This window comes from Piliocolobus tephrosceles, chromosome 6 (assembly GCF_002776525.5).
Source record: "Piliocolobus tephrosceles isolate RC106 chromosome 6, ASM277652v3, whole genome shotgun sequence".
Taxonomy (NCBI): Eukaryota; Metazoa; Chordata; class Mammalia; order Primates; family Cercopithecidae; genus Piliocolobus; species Piliocolobus tephrosceles.
Window position 1 is genome coordinate 78,288,788 of NC_045439.1, and position 18,321 is coordinate 78,307,108.

The following is an 18,321-nucleotide window of genomic DNA, read 5'->3' on the forward strand; positions in this document are numbered from 1 at the left end:
TCCCGCCCCCACGGAGCCCAGCAAGTTAAGATCCACTGGCTTGAAATTCTTGTACCAGCACAGCAGTCTGGGACCCTCAAGCTTGGTGCTGGGAGGGGCGTCCACCATTGCTGAGGCTTGAGTAGGCAGTTTTACCCTCACAGTGTAAACAAAGCCTCCGGGAAGTTCGAACTGGGTGGAGCCCACTGCAGCTCAGCAAGGCTGCGGCTGCCTCTCTAGATTCCTTCCTCTATGGGCCAGGCATTTCTGAAAAAAAGGCACCAGCCTCAGTCAGGGACTTATAGATAAAACCCTCACCTACCTGGGACAGAGCACCTGGGGGAAGGGGCAGTTGTGGGCACAGCTTCAGCAGACCTAAATGTCCATACCTGGCAGCTCTGAAGAGAGCAGTGGATCTCCCAGCACAGCATTAGAGCTCTGATAAGGGACAGCCTACCTCCTCAAGTGGGTCCCTGACCCCTGTGCATCCTGACTTGAGAAGCACCTCCCAGTAGGGGCCAACAAACACCTCCTACAGATGTGTCTTCCTTTTCTCAGCACCACATTCTTCCTTCTTCTCAGCACCACATTGCACTTATTCTAAAACTAACCCCATATTGGAAGTAAAACACTCCTCAGCAAATGCAAAAGAATGGTAATCATAACAAACAGTCTCTCCAACCACAGTGCAATCAAATCAGAACTTAGGATTAAGAAACTCACCAGAGCTGGCTGGCATCTGGCAGGTGCCCCTCTGGGACAAAGCTTCTAGAGGAAGGAACAGGCAGCAATCTTTACTGTTGTGCAGCCTCTGCCAGTGATGATACCCAGGCAAACAGGGTCTGGGGCGGACCTCCAGCAAACTCCAGCAGACCTGCAGCAGAGGGGCCTAATTGTTAGAAGGAAAACTAACAAACAGAAAGGAATAATATCAACATCAACACGAAGGATGTCCACTCAGAGACCCCATCCAAAGGTCACCAACTTCAAAGGCCAAAGGTAGATAAATTCATGAAGATGAGGAGAAACCAGTGCAAAAAGACTGAAAATCCCAAAAACCAGAACACCTCTTCTCTGCCAAAGAACCACAGCTTCTTGCCAGCAAGGGAACAAAACTGGACGGAGAATAAGTTTGATAAACTGACAGAAGTAGGCTTCAGAAGGTGGGTAATAACAAACTCCTGTGAGCTAAAGGAGTATGTTCTGATCCAATGCAAGCAAGCTAAGAACCTTCAAAAAGGTTAGATGAATTGCTAACTAGAATAACCAGTTTAGAGAAGAACATAAATGACCTGACGGAGCTGAAAAACACACCAAGAGAACTTCGTGAAACATACACAAGTATCAATAGCCGAATCGATCAAGTGGAAGAAAGGATATCAGAGACTGAAGATCAACTCAATGAAATAAAGCAAGAAGACAAGATTAGAGAAAAAAGAGTGAAAAGAAACGAACAAAGCCTCCAACAAATATGTGACTATGTGAAAAGACCAAACATTTGATTGGTGTACCTGAAAGTGACAGAGAGAATGGAACCAAGTTGGAAAACACTCTCAGGATATTATCCAGGAGAATATCCCCAACCTAGCAAGGCAGGCCAACATTCAAATTCAGGAAATACAGAGAATGCCACAAAGATACTCCTTGAGAATAGCAACCCCAAGACACATAATTCTCAGATCACCAAGGTTGAAATGAAGGAAAAGATGTTAAGGTCAGCCAGAGAGAAAGGTCAGGTTACTCACAAAGGGAAGCTCACCAGACTAACAGCGAATCTCTCGGCAGAAACCCTGCTAGGCAGAAGAGATTGGCGGCCAATATTCAACATTTTTAAAGAAAAGAATTTTCAACCCAGAATTTCATATCCAGCCAAACTAAGCTTCATAAGTGAAGGAGAAATAAAATCCTTTACAGACAAGGAAATGCCGAGAGATTTTTGTCACCATCAGGCCTGCCCCACAAGAGCTCCTGAAGGAAGCACTAAACATGGTACCAGCCACTGCAGAAACATGCCAAACTGTAAAGACCATCAATGCTATGAAGAAACTACATCAATTAATGGGCAAAACAACCAGATAGAATCATAGTGGTAGGATCAAATTCACACATAACAATATTAACCTTAAATGTAAATGGACTAAATACCCCAATTAGTAACCAAAACAGCATGGCATTGGTACCAAAACAGATATATAGACCAATGGAACAGAACAGAGGCCTAAGAAATAATGCCACGCATCTACAACCATCTGATCTTTGACAAATGTGATAAAACAAGCAATGGGGAAAGGAGTTCCTATTTAATAAATGGTGTTGGGAAAATTGGCTAGCTATATGCAGAAAGCTGAAACTGGATCCCTTCCTTACCACCTTATATAAAAATTAACTCAAGATGGATTAAAGACTTAAACATAAGACCTAAAACCATAGGCAATACCATTCAGGACATAGGCATGGAAGGCTTCATGACTAAAACACCAAAAGCAATGGCAATGAAAGCCAAAATTGATAAATGGGATCTGATTAAACTAAAGAGCTTTTGCACAGCAAAAGAAACTGTCAGCAGAGTGAACAGGCAACCTACAGAATGGGAGATTTTTGCAATCTATCCGTCCGACAAAGGGCTAATAACCAGAATCCATAAGGAACTTAAACAAATTTACAAGAAGAAAACAGCCCCATGAAAAAGTGGGCAAAAGATAAGAACAGATACTTCTCAAAAGAAGACATTTATGCAGCCAACAAACACATGAAAAAAGCTCATCATCACTGGTCATTAGAGAAATGCAAATCAAAACTACAATGAGATACCATTTCACGCCAGTTAGAATAGTGATGATCAAAAAGTCAGGAAACAACAGATGCTGGAGAGGATGTGGAGAAATAGGAACACTTTTACACTGTTGGGAGTGTAAATTAGTTCGACCATTATGGAAGACAATGTGGCGATTCCTCAAGGATCTAGAACTAGAAATGCCATTTGACCCAGCAATCCCATTACTGGGTCTATACCCAAAGGATTCTAAATCATTCTACTATAAAGACACATGCACACATATGTTTATTGCAGCACTGTTCACAATAGCAAAGACTTGGAACCAACTCAAATGCCCATCAGTGATTGACTGGATAAAGAAAATGTGGCACATATATGTCATGGAATACTATGCAGCCATAAAAAAGATGAGTTCATGTTCTTTGCAGGGACATGGATGAAGCTGGAAACCATCATTCTCAGCAAACTAACACAAGAACAGAAAAACCAAACACCACATGTTCTCACTCATAAGTGGGAGGTGAACAATGAGAACACATGGACACAGGGAGGGGAACATCACACACCAGGGCCTCTCAGGGGAGTGGGGCTATGGGAGAGAGAGCATTAGGAGAAATACCTAATGTAGATGATGGGTTGATGGGTGCAGCAAACTACCATGACACGTGTATACCTATGTAGCAAACCTACATGTTCTGCACATGTATCCCAGAACTTAAAGTATAATACTAAAAAAAAAAAAGAAAAGTGGGCAAATGATATGAACAGGCACTTTTCAAACAAAGACATGCAAGTGTCAAACAAACATATGCAAAAATGCTTAGCATCACTCATCGCCAGAGAAATGCAAATGAAAACCACAATGAGATATCATCTTACTCCAGTCAGGATGACTATTATTCAAAAGTCAAAAAACAACAGATGCTGATGGGCTGCAGAGAAAAGGAATGCTTATACATTGTTGGTGGGAATGTAAATTAGTTCAGGCACTGTCAAAAGTAGTTGGAGATTTCTCAAAGAACTTAAAACAGAACTACCATTCAACCCAGCAGTCCCATTACTGAGTATATACTCAAAAGAAAAATAAATTATTCTACCAAAAAGACACATGTACTCATATATTCATTGCAGCACTATTCACAATAGCAAAGACATGGAATCAACGTAGATCCCCACCAATGGCAGACTGGATAAAGAAAATGTAATATATATACACCATGGAATTCTACATGTTCATAAAGGACGAACTCATTTCCTTTGCAGCAACATGAATGCAGATGGAGGCCATTATCCTAAGTAAATAACACAGGAGCAGAAAACCAAATACCACATGTTCTCACTATAAGTGGGAGCTAAATATTGGGTACTCATGGACATAAAGGTGTCAACAGTAGACACTGCATACTATAAGAGAAGGGAAGGGAGGGGAGCAAGTGTTGAAAAACTATCATGTTCTATGCGCACTACCTGGGTGACAGGATCATTTGTACCCCAAACCTCAACATCTCATGAAATACACCCATGCACCAAAGCTGCACATGTACCTCCTGAATCTAAAATAAAAGTTGAAACTATTTTTTAAAAAGTACTTACCAAGCGAAAAATAAATTATTCAAATAAATGAATAAAATACTTAGTGAAAAATAAATAAAATGAGCATCAGCAACAGCCTTGAAACAGAAAATAAAGTTTTTTTTAAAAATGGGCAAACTACATTCAGAGAAAGAGGTAATACTGAAGTTTCACCATGGGAGCGGGGCTGTAAGAGGACAGTTCATCCCCTATATCTTAGTGATGGCAGAGGTTTAAGAGCTCCTAGTGTTAACACCGAGGCTAAGGTCCTCATTTAACACAAGCAGAGGAGCTTGTCTCCTTGCTAATATTGGCCAATACTGATCAATTGCCACTTCAAAAGGGAAGTGGCTGCTTTGCCAGATCAGGCATGGGTTAAGGCCAAGGTTAGGACATATCCACAGGCTGTACCAGAAACAGACAGGACAGAGGAACCCAGCTTCTTTAGCAGCATAATTGGACATTCTGATTACCACCTTTCTTATGGGCAGAGAGCACAAACCAGGCTAACTAAGGCAGCCACACATGCTGCCAGTTACCCCCAAAGCCTCTTAGAAGTAAAGAGTCTTTAAGGTTCTCAGTATATGTGAAAATGAAAGCTGGGTGTTGTGGCTCATGCCTATAATCCCAATATTTTGGGAGGCCAAGGCAGGAGGATTGCTTGAGCCCAGGAGTTTGAAGTGAAAGACCAGTCTGGGCAAGAGAGCAGATCCTGTCTACAAGTACTTAGGAAGCTGAGGCAGGAGGATTCCTTTGAGCCCAGGAGTTTGAGGCCACGGTAAACTATGATCATGCTACCACACTCCAGCCTGGGTGACAAAGCAAGAGCTGTCTCAAAAATAAATAAGAAAAAAATGAATTGTGGTACATTTTTAATATTTTGGTAATTTTTAGTATTTACATTTAACAAGTTGCTGCTTTTAAAACAAAGACACACAAAAGGTAAGGTAATTACAGGATTTATGAAACTATTAAATCATAGTGCCCTATGGTTGCTATGGTTGAGATAATGGGACAGGTTTAAAGTGGTGTTGCCTTCTTTAAGTCCTCTGGGTGTAACTCCAGACATAATATTCATGATTATACTTGAGACTCTTCATTACTGAAAAGTGAAGGTCACACAGTCCCCTTGGTCCCTCTGTGAAGGGTACTATTTACTTCCCAAATGTTCCTAATTGAAAATCATTCCTTAATAATAAGCCTAGCACACTACCTGCTCCAACATACCGTGATGTTATAAAGGAGGCAAAAAGACAATTTGCAAGGAACCAAAAGGATTTTAAGATGTAAGTTGATGCTTACTATTGTTAAATATAATACTTTTTTAGAGCTGGAAACAGAGAAATAATCTAAACTAAGTTCCTTATGTTAATCATGAGAGTCATGTCTGAGCATCTTACAGACTCAGAGATTCTTTTCAGGTAAGTGTCAAGGGTATATGTTGTAACCATGGAACCATGGCAAGTGAGAGGGACAGAAGAAAGGAAAGCTTTGCTTGGTGTGACTGGAGGGGTGCACCCCAACAGGAAGACGCAAGAGCTCCAGGGAATGGAGATTGGAGTATCATCCATTTACAAAGATAAGCCCTGGAAGACTAGCAGAAAGTTCCCTGCAGTAGAAGGAATTCCCTGGAGCTGGGGTGGCAGCCGGGCTAGTGTCAAGCAAGGAAATCAAGACAGCAAAGTCCTTCCTGAAATGTTTTCTTGGGGGAACGTTTTCAGTTATTTGTACTTAATTTAAATAATTGCTTGTGGTCAGTCATGGTAATCTTAGGTGCTAGGAAGCTAGGAATGGGTTAATGAGAGAATATCCATCAATTTTTACAAGAACAAATTGGCAGGGTCCAGTTCTTCTGTCCATGCTATCAAGGTTACTGCCTTGAGATGTCATTGCCTTTAGGGGGAGAAAAGATGATCCTCCCTTTTGGGTGCCTCCTGCTGTCCAAGGAGCACCTCCAAGACAGCTAAATGGAGGACCACCAGTTATGTCCTATCCAGTGGGCAGATCTAAAAGCCTGCACCCCTGTTTCCAAGGGTCCCCATTCCCCTCGCTCCCGCCCACCCACCCACAGATGCATGTGTACGTCCACACACGCATACCCCTTAGACTTCCTGCACTTAGTGGGAAAAACAGGGATGGACACCTTTCTAGAGGGCCCCTGTGGTAGCAGAAGGTGGAGTCCAGCTGTCCTCAGGCGTGGTGGGTGATACCGTGGGCACATGTTTGTAAGAGGGAATGTGCTGAGGGATTCTTTACACTAAATAGTGCATAGGGAGGGAATGAATTGGTTTGTTGAGGGCTTCTATTAACACGTGTATATCAGTAAATTGATTTATTCTTTTCCAATTAGTAATGCCTGCATTATTTTAAAATTTAACTTCAAATTTTGACTTTATAGGGAAAAACTCAGAATTAATGAAGAAATAAAACTTCTAAAATGGCAGCAGGAAAGAATTGACAAGGAGCTTGATAGGTTTGTCTCTTATTCAACTTGGTAGTGCTTAAGATCATCTTTAATTGAAGAGATGTTACATAAAACGACAAAACTGCAAAAAAAGTTTTCTAGTTAACAGTTAATCTGGAGTAACATTTTAACTTTCTTTAATCACAAAATAATCTACTCTGATAATTTAATCACTAAACATTATCATCATCTACTTTTTCCTCTCTAGCCATAGGACTTAAGCTCAAGTCCTTTTCAAAATAAAACCGATAAACGTGCCCCATCCTATGAAAGTTGTAAACTAGAAAAACAACCGATTTAGCTGGTCTCTCTTGGGCTAGTTTTTTATTTCCCTTCTTCCCCTATGCATATAAACATTTTTCCTCAATGAAGGGACTCATTTATTTATTTTATAAATTAAACCATAAGAAGAAAAACTATAAAGTATTGAGATTAACCTACTTCTTACAACACACCCACAAGCACGTGCAGAATAAGAAGTATCAGACAAGTCCAGCCCTTCAAACAAGCCCCCTAGGGAGACTCTAACTTTGTGCCAGTCACACTTCATACTTCTAAATACTATTTTAGAACTTCCAAACTAGTTTTCCAGTCACATGAGAAAATTAAACCCACTACTTTAGGATCTTATCTCACTTTTCACCAAAAACTTTATCACCCAGCTTTCTGCTTCACAACACCTGTTATAAGGTTCCATTCCAGGTGACTCTTACAAGTTTCCAAAGATCAAATCCACACAGGACCAGAGTTTTCACCACTGAGAATATGCAGAAGAATGTAGGACAATTTTCAGAGTAACTCACAAGAAGTATTCAAATATGTTTAATGCAATGGCACATTGTTGAAAAATACGTATTTGGATATATAAATCCCATGTGCTTGTTAAAGTTATAGGCACAGTGTATGAGCTTCCATTTATAATCTTGAAAAGAGATATTCACAAGAGGAAAGGCAATCAGAAAGGGGGATTAGTAATGTTATAAAACTTCATAAATATACTAAAACCACTGAACTGTACACTTTAATGGGTCAATTTTATGGTATGTAACATATATCTCAATAAAACTTCTTTTTTTTAAGAGGGGAGATTATAAACTAGAAGAGTGACTTGGAAGAGGGAGTGATTTTAACTTAGTGAAATGAGACAGATTCTAAGGATACTGTGCAGTTCAAGGAGATTCTAAGAAGATGTTACTGAGAATCGACACCGTAAGAGCCAGATTTGAGACAAGCATGGAAGGAAAAATGTGAAGCCTAAAGAGCAATCAGTGAGGAGGAAACCCAGCTTGAGAAGACAAAATAAGCAGAGAGAGAATGAGTGAGGGGGCATGTGCCAGTCACAGAGCACAAATGCAAGAGAACCTCCGACTAAGTAATCCCACTCTGCCTTCAGGGGTGCGCTGGTCTAAATGCTGAAGACACCTCGGATAGGCCTGGCAAGGGGTTAAATAGCTCATCTAAACTGGCTGCTTCAGCAACGTGTATTTGGGACTTGCAGAAAATTTTACTTCCTGCCAATTTCATGGAAAAATAGTTGTTAAGTATTTCACTTGAAAATTGCCAGTGAAATTAATAGTCTTATATATCCTTTATTCCATTTCTCTTTCTCTCATCTGTGTTACTTTTACTAATGTTTCTCCTTGTCTCAAGTTTCTATCCTTCCTTGCCTAGCTACCATTGCTTCTCCCCTCATTCTTAGATCTCTGGAAAGGTTCCTGCTGCTTCCTGAATTCAACCATTCAAGTCCTTCATAAATATTTCTTGAATGAATACTTGGTGATAGATACGATGAGATTCTTGGATCCCTGCTCACAATGAGCTTACAGTCTAGTAAGCACTCTCACCCACTGGCCTTTTCCATCTCCCTCTCTTTCTTCCCTGTATGTCTCCCTTGCCAGTCTCTTTGACTCTTCTCTCCCCACTGTCACTCCTTAAAAGTCTGGGCTAGAGCCTCATGAGTGGAATCAGTTAAAGCAATACTATGTGAAGCATCTAACTGAAGAGGATGTGCCACTGCTGGGGTGAGAACCACACAGTGGGTGGAATTGAAGGCTTCAGTCACAATGCTTGGGTTCAGACTGTCTCCTTGCTAGGTGTATGACTGCTGTGTGTGTGTGTGCATGCACGCACATGCCGCGGGGGTGGGTGTCTGAACCTATCTAAGCCTGTTTTCTCATTTATAAAATAGGATAATAGTAGTACCTACTTCAGAAGTTTTAAGAGTAATTGAATTAATATATGTAAAGTGCTTGGCAAATGCCCAGTATATTAAATTCTTAATAAATGTTGCTTATTTGATGGTGTCAGTATAAGGACAATTAGTTTGGTTACTGATTTTCTTTATTCCATTATTAGACTCCAAGCAAAGGCTACCAAGAAACCTCACGAAGTGAAACAGGACTTTGAGAAGTTCCTACATGAACTGGTATGTTTTCTTTCTGAAAATAATTGAGAATTCTCTCTCTAGCTTCTTTTATATTGACTGGACAATATTTCATAAGAATGTATGGTGGCACATCCAAATTACAGTGGCAGAAGAGGATACATTCTTGTCATTTAATCATCCACATGCACATGTAAGAAAATCTGTTTTACATATTTAGTGACAACTCACGTTCACGTTCCCCATTTCCAGCTTCTGACCAGGAACAGTTTATGTAACTGAAAAGCTCCAAATGCAGTTAGAATTACAAACTAATAATCACTGATGTTTGAAGCTGTATTTTGTTTTTCATTAATAATTCAACAAAATCATATTGGGTACCAACAGCTGTGTTATATGGACGGACCCTGCCCTCAATTAATGGAAACCCAAGGCAGAATATGATAAGGTTCTAAATAGGACTCAAATACGAGAAAGAAAGGAAAGAAAGGAGCCTGTTCCATCTTTCTGATTTTCCTTATCATCTTTTCTTTCGCTTCTCTTTACCTATGGGCAGTCTTGTTAAGTCTGAAGGGCCTCTTCCCTCCCAACAGACAAGAACACGTAGAGACTAGTGTACAATATGTCTGAAGGTTGGACAATTGGAGGTCAGGAATAGAAGAGAGCCTTTTATTTTTAGCATGTCAAGGCTTCCACTCAAAAATCTAGAGCAATCCCATTGGCTGCTAGTATAATGTCAAAAATGGGTCAAATCAAATTCCTACATGGGTCAGAAAAGTGAGAAAGTAGTGAAACACCTGGGTGTTGTATAATATACAAATAGGACAGTATAATAAGTAAACAGGACTATTCTTTTCATTTTTTTGTTGTTGAAACAGGGTCTCACTCTGTCACCTGTCACCCAGGCTGGAGTGCAGTGCTGCACCCTTGAGGTCCTCAGCTCAAGTGATCCTCCTGTCTCAGCCTCCCGAGTAGCTGGGACGGCAGGCACATGCCACTACTCCCAGCTAAAGACTATTTTTTACATCCACACATGAAAATATTCATTCTCCCTTTTTTTTTTTTTTTTTGGTCTATCTTCCCTACTATTGATAGAGACATGGGCACGGAGCAATACCTAATTAGAATAGGAAAACAACAGTGCAAGTGTGCTGATAAAGGGCAAGTGACCCCAGCTGGTAAATGGTTAATGATTTGAGTGTCAGGGAAATTATTATTCAAGCAGTTGTGGAAACTGTAGCACACTGGAAAGCCGTGCCTCATCTAACAAGACAGCTACTATCTCAGCCCTAGTTCATTGATGCCCTGCAGAAATGTAGGACAAGTAGTATCAGATATTCCGCCACTCAGTAATCCAGATTCTGAGTAATCCAGAATATCTGATACTGCTTGTACAATCTCCTGATTTGGAGCCCAAGTTTTTAGTCATTCTGTGGGTCAAACTATATACATCTGCAGACCAGATGTGGCCCGTGGGCTGCTGGGCTGTAACCCCTGATCTAAATGCTGCCTGGATTTGACTCTTCAAAAGCTAACTCCAGCCAGCGAAGTCAATCTTATTCTTCACTACATACCAAAGCAAACCCCTCACTCTCACTGAGCCTCCTACATGCACCATGTCGGCCTGTACCCATAGGCTTTGCTCATCTGCAGTGTGCACTCCACAGCTTTTAAACTCTACTCATCCTTTAGGGCCATGCTCAAAATCCATTTACTGCATGATCTTTCTTCTAATGGCCCTGGCCCTATCCCTTCCAGGTAAGTTTAGCATCTCTCATAATGTCTAGAATACCACATAGTGATGGTAAGACTGAAACATAGTTCTTTTTTTCAAGAGAGAAATCAAAACACATATAGAATAGATCCCTCGCTTAGATGACCATGTGTGTCCCCCAAAGAAGAGTGCACATTGGAAATTTTTACTCACCTTTTGTGAAGAAGAAATCACCTAGTGAAAATTTTAAATGGAACAGCAAAGTAATGACAGGCGCCTTTTTTTTGTTGTTGTTACACTGATCCAGGTATCTTTAAAGAATTACATACCAACCACAAATCCTTTGTGGAAAATGGCACAGTATTAAAAAAAAAAAGGATTATAAATTTAAATAAATTCGGGTTTTGGATTTTTGGGTTTATAGAACTCAAAATTCTTTTAACAAATTTGACTCAAGCTTTCTCAAGCATTTACCTTTCTGCTAAGAATGAAAATGCATCAGAAGTTTATTTTAAAATAGAATATCGGCTTTCCTAGTATTCTATGTATGACTGTTATCCTTTAAGAAATAAAACCAGCTTTGCGCAGGCCTCCCTTAAACTGAAATTCTAGAGGGTGATGCCCAATCTGTGAGTTAAACATTAATGAGCTAATGAAATCACAGAATCATAAGTAGTTATGATATTTCTGGATAATTCATGCCATAAAACCATTGCTATCTCAGTTACCTGAGTATTTCAGCAAAATACTTTTTGGTCCAAATCATTACGTAATTCAGAAAGTGCTTCCTATAGCCCATCCACAAGAGAAAGCCAGTCATTTGCCATCACTAGCCAAACATTTCTGCCCACTCTTGATATACATAGAGGTACCCATCAATACCATTACAAATCCCAGAATTCAGTAAGTCTTTTCATAGTCACTTTCACCCACATACCTGCATACCTGCTTTATACTGGGGTGTATATATACAAACAAGCTTTGCTAGATAAACAAAAAAGGGATATAAGGAATGTGTGGGATTTCTTGGAAGTGCCTCTTGAATTAGAGAGGTATTTGAGAAAAAGTAGTAGAAAAAGAGTGATAAGAAAGTAAGTTCTATGAACAAACTGAATTATCTGAATTATCATCTAGATAATTCTTTATTTCAATGTTAATAGAAGAGACTTAAAGTGTTTTTTGTCTAAGTTTTTCTGTTAAGTAATGGAGATAGCTCAGGGCCAAAAGAATTGAGAGTGGTTATTTAAATGATATCACATGGTTTAAAAATATTCAAATGAGTCTGAATTTTCTTCCCATATCCTCCTTTTGTCAGAAAAAAAAAAAAAAAAAAATACTTACTCTCTTGATAAATGGAGAAATCTCACATTCAATTATACAATGCCCAAGAAAATCTGTGAAACTTTAATCATGTATTATTTTTATAGCGTTCTGGAGCTGAAATTGAGAGAGAATGTGTGGCATCACTGTCGTCATCATCATCATCATCAACAGAGAACTACAACTTTGAGGAAGAACAGTACTAAGAGAAACCGGAAATGAACTCTATTCAAGAATAATGCGTACAATTCAATGGTATCAGTTTAATTGTAACAATATATTTAATTCAAATGTAATCAGTATTAAGAGTGTGTTTTACCATTCATCTTTAAAATCTTCAAATGAATAAATCTCAGTAAATTATTCTTAAAAGATCTGTCCAAGCATGATCTTGACTGTTAATAGTAAAACCATATTTTAAGATGGAAAAATAATCATTATGAAGCATAGAGAGCTTTCAATCATTTCTTTGAAAATATATCTTGATATAATAGCAACCATTCATCATAATACAAAACAGAAAGAAGATTAATTTACTGTGGCATAGAAAGTCCTGCCAATTCCTAAGTGTCCTAAATAGTTTCTCTGAGATTTTTTACATTTTTTCAGGCCTCAAGGAAAACCAAAGCCCCGCCTCCAGGTTTGGTAGCAAACAAACTCTGCTTTTCTGGTGCTAAGCTTCCATCACTCCTCTGGTAATAAGCTTTGTGCACATTTGCTAGGAAGCCGGGCAGCTTGTCCGCAGGTACTATTGATACTGTGCAGCCTCCCCATCCTGCTCCAGTAAGTCGTGACCCTTGAGCCCCAAACTTCCTAAAACAATGAGAAAAAAAAATATTAGAACCTATAAATGAAAATGCAAGTGATTTGCTTGATGTTTGTAGAACACATAGCCTATCTAAGTTCTAAGAAGAAAATACATGAGGGGTTTTTAGATGTCATCAAACGTTTTAGGACATTAAGACATTTATACTGTTTCAGAAAGTGATTTGGAATTTTTTTCATTGTATCTAAATCTAGTTCCTGGTTTTGACTCCAAGTAGTAAGTCAACAGTACTCCTCCCATTTCATGACTGGCAATAACCCACTGTAATATTGATTCCATAAAGCAGCCACTTGAAGAGTTGTATAGCAAGCTTACAGGTAAATCAGGAAGGAGGTGTTAAAATAAAACAGGCAATGGTAAAAGAAATGTAGGCAACCGTGAATCAGAAAGTCACTCCAAATGAGGGCAAATCAAAATTTAAAATGTACAGTCTTATACAAGTTTTCCCCAGTGGCTATTTCAGCTGTATTCTTAAGTCTGGGCTATTTCACAAAGAAGAATCAGTCCCCTAGAACAGATAGCCTAGTTCACTGAATAAACTTATCAACAAAAAGCTTGTTCTTGAACTCCAGGTTGGGTGGGTGATTGGTTGACTCTCTAATGGAAAATTAAGCAAACCTTTCCACCAAGAGGATGGCAGTCCCTAGAGTTCCACACCACCTTCCCTGTGCCTTCTAGAGCTGGTCTGATTACTGGACTCAGAATTTGACATCAGATGAGATGTATCTGATTGGGATGGCAACAACTATATAAAGGACCACACAGCAAGAGTTAATTTTAGTTACTGTAAACCAGGCACAGTTTCAAACCTAAGATTTTAACCAAAGTGAAAGGCCCTATCACAATGTACACAGACCACTTAGCTTTAAAAGATGCAGTTTATCCTGACAAGAAAGTTAGCATGTACTTATAATTAATTCTTAATAAAATCCACTCCAAATTATTAGTGGATTAAAGGCTCTCTGATTAATTTAGTACAATTTTGTCTCTTTTTTTCAATCTAAATGAGATACTTTACTTCCTGGACGTATCAATAGAATACTACCTCTACCCTAGAACATCAGAATTACTACATGTCAGTAATTGATTTTCCCATCAATGATTCTTCTCAGTTGATTTCTTTTTATCACCTGCTTGATTATATATATTAAAATATGCTTTTCAAATGAAAATAGGTATTTAAGAAAGAAAAAAATGCTTACAAACAAATAAATATCACTGATCTCCTCCTATCCCTTAAACATTCAGCTTATGGCCCAGTAGCTGAACTAAGCCTGAAATCCCATCATCCAGGCTAAAAAATTTCTCTGACCTTGGGATCCTTGGATTATTCTAAATTCCTAGGTTGGCAAAGAGCCTGTTTGCAGTTTGTTGAATTTTAAAAAATGGTTGCCATATGCAGTCACATCAGACTCTTACTGTGGAAAACTGAGGTGTCACTCAAGTGTCTCTGGAAGACCCTAAAATATGGGCATTAAAGCCAGCCATGACATGTTCTAAAGAAGAACACTGTGCCTTCTTATTTGATTTTCTAAGATCCAAAATATGCCATTTTGCTGCATTCAAGTTATCAAGTCTTTAAGGGTCCTCAGTCCAACTTCTAAAAGGCATATTTTAGTATACTTTCTCATTTGAACAGTTTTTGAAAGCTGTGGTTTTTCAAAATTGAACCTAAAGCAAACTGAGAGTATTGTTTTTAATCTGGCTGTAAAACCTATAGGAATTGGGCCCGAGGTCTATTTTCCTGAGACTTTTACCAGTTTCCAGGGAGCAGAAGCTGGAAGTCTTTGTAGGTCAAGATACTCACTACTGAGTCTCCAGAGCTGCTCTGTCACCACCCTGCCTGCTACAGATGAAAATGGACTCAACTGCATCCATCACATGGTCTGAAATCACCAGGGCTCAAATTTCCCAAATCAAGAATGGTAAGTGCTATTATAAATAGCCTTCTGCCCCCGAGTCAGTGGCACATCTGATCACAAGTCAGGGCTGCCCCAGCAGCTGGTCAGCAGCCTGCCAAGCTACATACACTTACAAAGGCAGAAAGGTCTGTCTGCAGTGTTCCCTGCTGGTACTTACTAGGCCCTTTGGCATATGCTATAGAAATTCTGAGAAGACCCAAAGTTAGGAGACCACTATACACTTTAAATAAAGAAAGAAAAGTAAGTGAACCAAGGGTGTTTAGTGAACTTTTCATGTTTGCGCCTTTTTCTGGAAGAACAAGAAAACATTAAAGATTTATCTTCCAAGCTATTGCATATCAGAGAGGCAATACAAGAATTACAGAACGCAAAACCCTAAAATCCCTCAGATCCCACTTTGATAACTGTGATGACTGGATTGGGAATAATGTGGAAGGGTTTGTTAAAGCAACAAAGGCAGCCTCTGCTTTATAAAGCATGATGGCAAAGGCTAGGGCAGACGAGGGATGGAGATTATGAGGAATGTTCTCTTTGATCCTTGTGTATTCACAGAATTAACTGTCCAGGCACCCAATATAGCCAAAGTCAAATTTCCTACTTTTAAGTGAACTAATTAGACCATAAAGCGCTAAGTTGCAAGATACAGAGCAATGGAGAGGGTGGGGAGGAGATCCAGAGAGACCCAACTGCACTACACACTTGAGAAAGACGGAAGGTAAGAAATTATGCCTCGTATTTAAATTCTGTGTCATTTCTTTCTAAATAAGTAAATATATATTATACAAATGGATATGAAATAAATTATTTCAGGAAATCTTGAATTTAGGAACAGGTCACATCTATCTCTCTGAACCTAGTCCAGCACAATTCTAGGAATTTAATAGGTTCTAATAAATGGCTGCTGGACTACAATATTTCCCTTAAAATATTAAAAAAATTATATGTGATATAAGCAGTTAGCAGTGTATTTTTTACTTGGGAAGACTTCTAGCTTCTGCTCTCTGGGAAATGGCAAGAATCACAGGTAAGGGACCTTCTAGCAGTTTCTATGATTTTTACAGCCAGGTTAGACACTGTACCTTCAAACTGCTTTAGAGTCAAGAAAACACAGCCTTCAGTGTTCAAATGAGAAAGGATAAGAAAATATGCCCGCAAGTCTACTTCAGAAATGTAAGCTACTTAAAGGCCATTGAAGAGCAGTGGGTTTGGGTCCTGCAAATGGCATATATATTCATAAGTCAAAGAGGCCCAAAGAGAAGTGAAGCCCTAAGGGGAGTTGAAATGGCTGGTTCCCTCTTTATTTTTTTTGACAGGGTATGCAGATTAGCACTTAAGGTCATGGAGAAAGAGCATGCAACAATGGATTTGCACTTCATTCTTCCCCACTATGACCTTGTCAAAGAATGGGTGCGAGAGGCTGAGCAGCCTTACCATGGAATCCATTGCAGAAAGACTTCTGAGGAAGACAAAGTAAATTAACTTTTGTAATCATAGTTGATCCACTAAAATTTGTCATTCATCTCCCTTAATAGCTTGGGCAATAATGCAGCAATTAATCTTCTCTAATTTCAACAAGTGTCAAAATGAAAATAAAAGGCATTAACTATTTTGTCTTAAGTAAAACCAGGGAACCAATAGTGAATGAGCTGTCTCACATATAACTGACTTGGTTTTAAAACTGTTTTGTGTTCTCCAGTAAATTCTACTTAAAATTTAGTCATTTCTTTCTGTTAACATTTTGTTTGGTTATAAAAGATATTTTATAATTCAGCAAACATTATGTTTTTCCTTCATTATTATACTTTGTTTCATATAATTTAAGTTCTAACATTAATTTTTTAAAAAAAGTTTAAGTATAGTTTCCTTCCTCCTCCCTGCTCCTTTCTTTACATTCTAAACTGATTTTCTCTTGAAGAGCAGGAAAAGGTTCAACCAAAAAAGAGAGCTAGCAATGGTGCTCTTTCCCAACCCCCCTTCTTCCCACTTGAGTCACAGAGTTGTTCTATACATTGTCCTATGTGCTTACTAGGAGATGCCTTTTTAATTCAGTCTAGCTCAGATCACTCTAAGATTTTCTGCTTATGTAGAGAGCACCTTAGGTATTCTAGGTATTCAAGTCCTTAATCTACTCATTCAATTAGTTGTCTTTTCATACAAATAGTTTCCAAGAAACCCTTCAGAAACACTAAAGGAATTTTGAAGTGCCATAAATGAACCAGGGAGGGTGATGTAAAGATTATTTTTGGCAATGCACCTCCTTGAACCCATTTCAGCTTCCCTACTCTTCCCTCATTTGGGGAAGACAAGCAACCTGCTCAGGCTGTCCAGTCTTAGTCATACCTTCCCTACTGATGTTAACATTTTTAATGGTGGCAGGGAATTGTGGGGGTGGTGGTGGTTTTTAAATAAAGCAGTACTTTGCCAGAGGTTGTGTCTGTGGCACCAGTGGCTGACACCAGGCCTTGCCAGGACCCTTTCCAGTATGTCCAACACCTTTTCTGCCTGACCCAGTGAGACAGTCACACAGTTTCAGAAAGAACTAGGGCTTATGAGTAGCTCCACTGTTCATTTATATGAACTTCTCCCCATGTTACTACCTGCTACTCTTCCACTGTCTGTCTTCCCCATCCTTTTTAACCATCCTTTATCCATCCTTTATCTTACTCCTACTAATTTCTGCATTCTTCTGGACCCCTCCTTCTTCCCTCATTGCTTCTCAGACATCTTTACAAGAGAAAGTCACAGCTTTTGAAAGTGGACAGTAGACTGCAATTTCCCATGGTACACAGATACCCATGTGAAAATATGTATTGACTGAAGGAGGGAATGACATCAATGTCTGCATCAGCTTAACTCCCCTGGGGCTATCCTCCTCTGAGGTTGCTCTGCCACTTAGGACCTTTCAGTCAATTGCAACCAACTGAAACATTTGAAGAATATTATCTGCTGGTCACAGTGACAGAAAAGAAAAAATTATCTAAGAAGCTTTAAGGACCAGACAACTATTCTGGCCAATATCTTCAACAAGCCAGAAGATAATCTTTCAATATGGAAAAGTTGAACCCTTTATGGTTATGGAATAAGTAGAAAATAACTTTGATACTTAGCAATTGTCCAAACAAAACAATCATGAAAAAGTGATGGAGTTCCTAAGTTTTTCACAGAGCTGAATTTTTCTCAGAAAATTAATACAGCAAATGAAAATGAAACACTTTAGCTGCCATTAAGAGAGGATTTTCCAAAAACAAATAAAATGAAAAGATAAATAAGAAGTACTCTTCCAAACCCCTGTAAGACATAGCCATAAACTTTTCCACTAGAGCCATATTTTTTAAATGTATAGATCTATAGACTGCTAGAACAGA

At 39.1% G+C, this 18,321-nt stretch overlaps 2 protein-coding genes across 12 annotated transcripts in view; one reads left to right on the forward strand and one right to left on the reverse strand.

Annotated features, from left to right (window-relative positions):
• FAM227B (family with sequence similarity 227 member B) overlaps positions 1-12,580 on the forward strand; it is a 295,156-nt gene extending 282,576 nt beyond the window's left edge. The window contains exons 16-19 of the mRNA XM_023227241.1: positions 5,536-5,613; positions 6,726-6,800; positions 9,147-9,216; positions 12,316-12,580. Of these exons, the coding sequence (XP_023083009.1) occupies positions 5,536-5,613; positions 6,726-6,800; positions 9,147-9,216; positions 12,316-12,414 (322 nt within the window). The 3' untranslated portion in view covers positions 12,415-12,580. The remainder of the gene's footprint in view (positions 1-5,535; positions 5,614-6,725; positions 6,801-9,146; positions 9,217-12,315) is intronic.
• GALK2 (galactokinase 2) overlaps positions 1-18,321 on the reverse strand; it is a 220,164-nt gene that overhangs the window by 31,668 nt on the left and 170,175 nt on the right. For 7 of the 11 annotated variants that reach the window (XM_023227245.3, XM_023227252.3, XM_023227246.3 and 4 more), the window contains one exon: positions 12,230-13,021. The exons of 1 other annotated variant lie outside the window; for it this stretch is intronic. In XM_023227245.3, coding sequence (XP_023083013.1) covers positions 12,814-13,021 — 208 coding nt within the window. In that variant the 3' untranslated portion in view covers positions 12,230-12,813. Of the gene's footprint in view, positions 1-702; positions 854-12,229; positions 13,022-18,321 lie in introns of all 11 variants that reach the window. 3 more of the 11 variants (XM_023227248.3, XM_023227249.1, XM_023227243.3) reach the window with 2 other exon arrangements.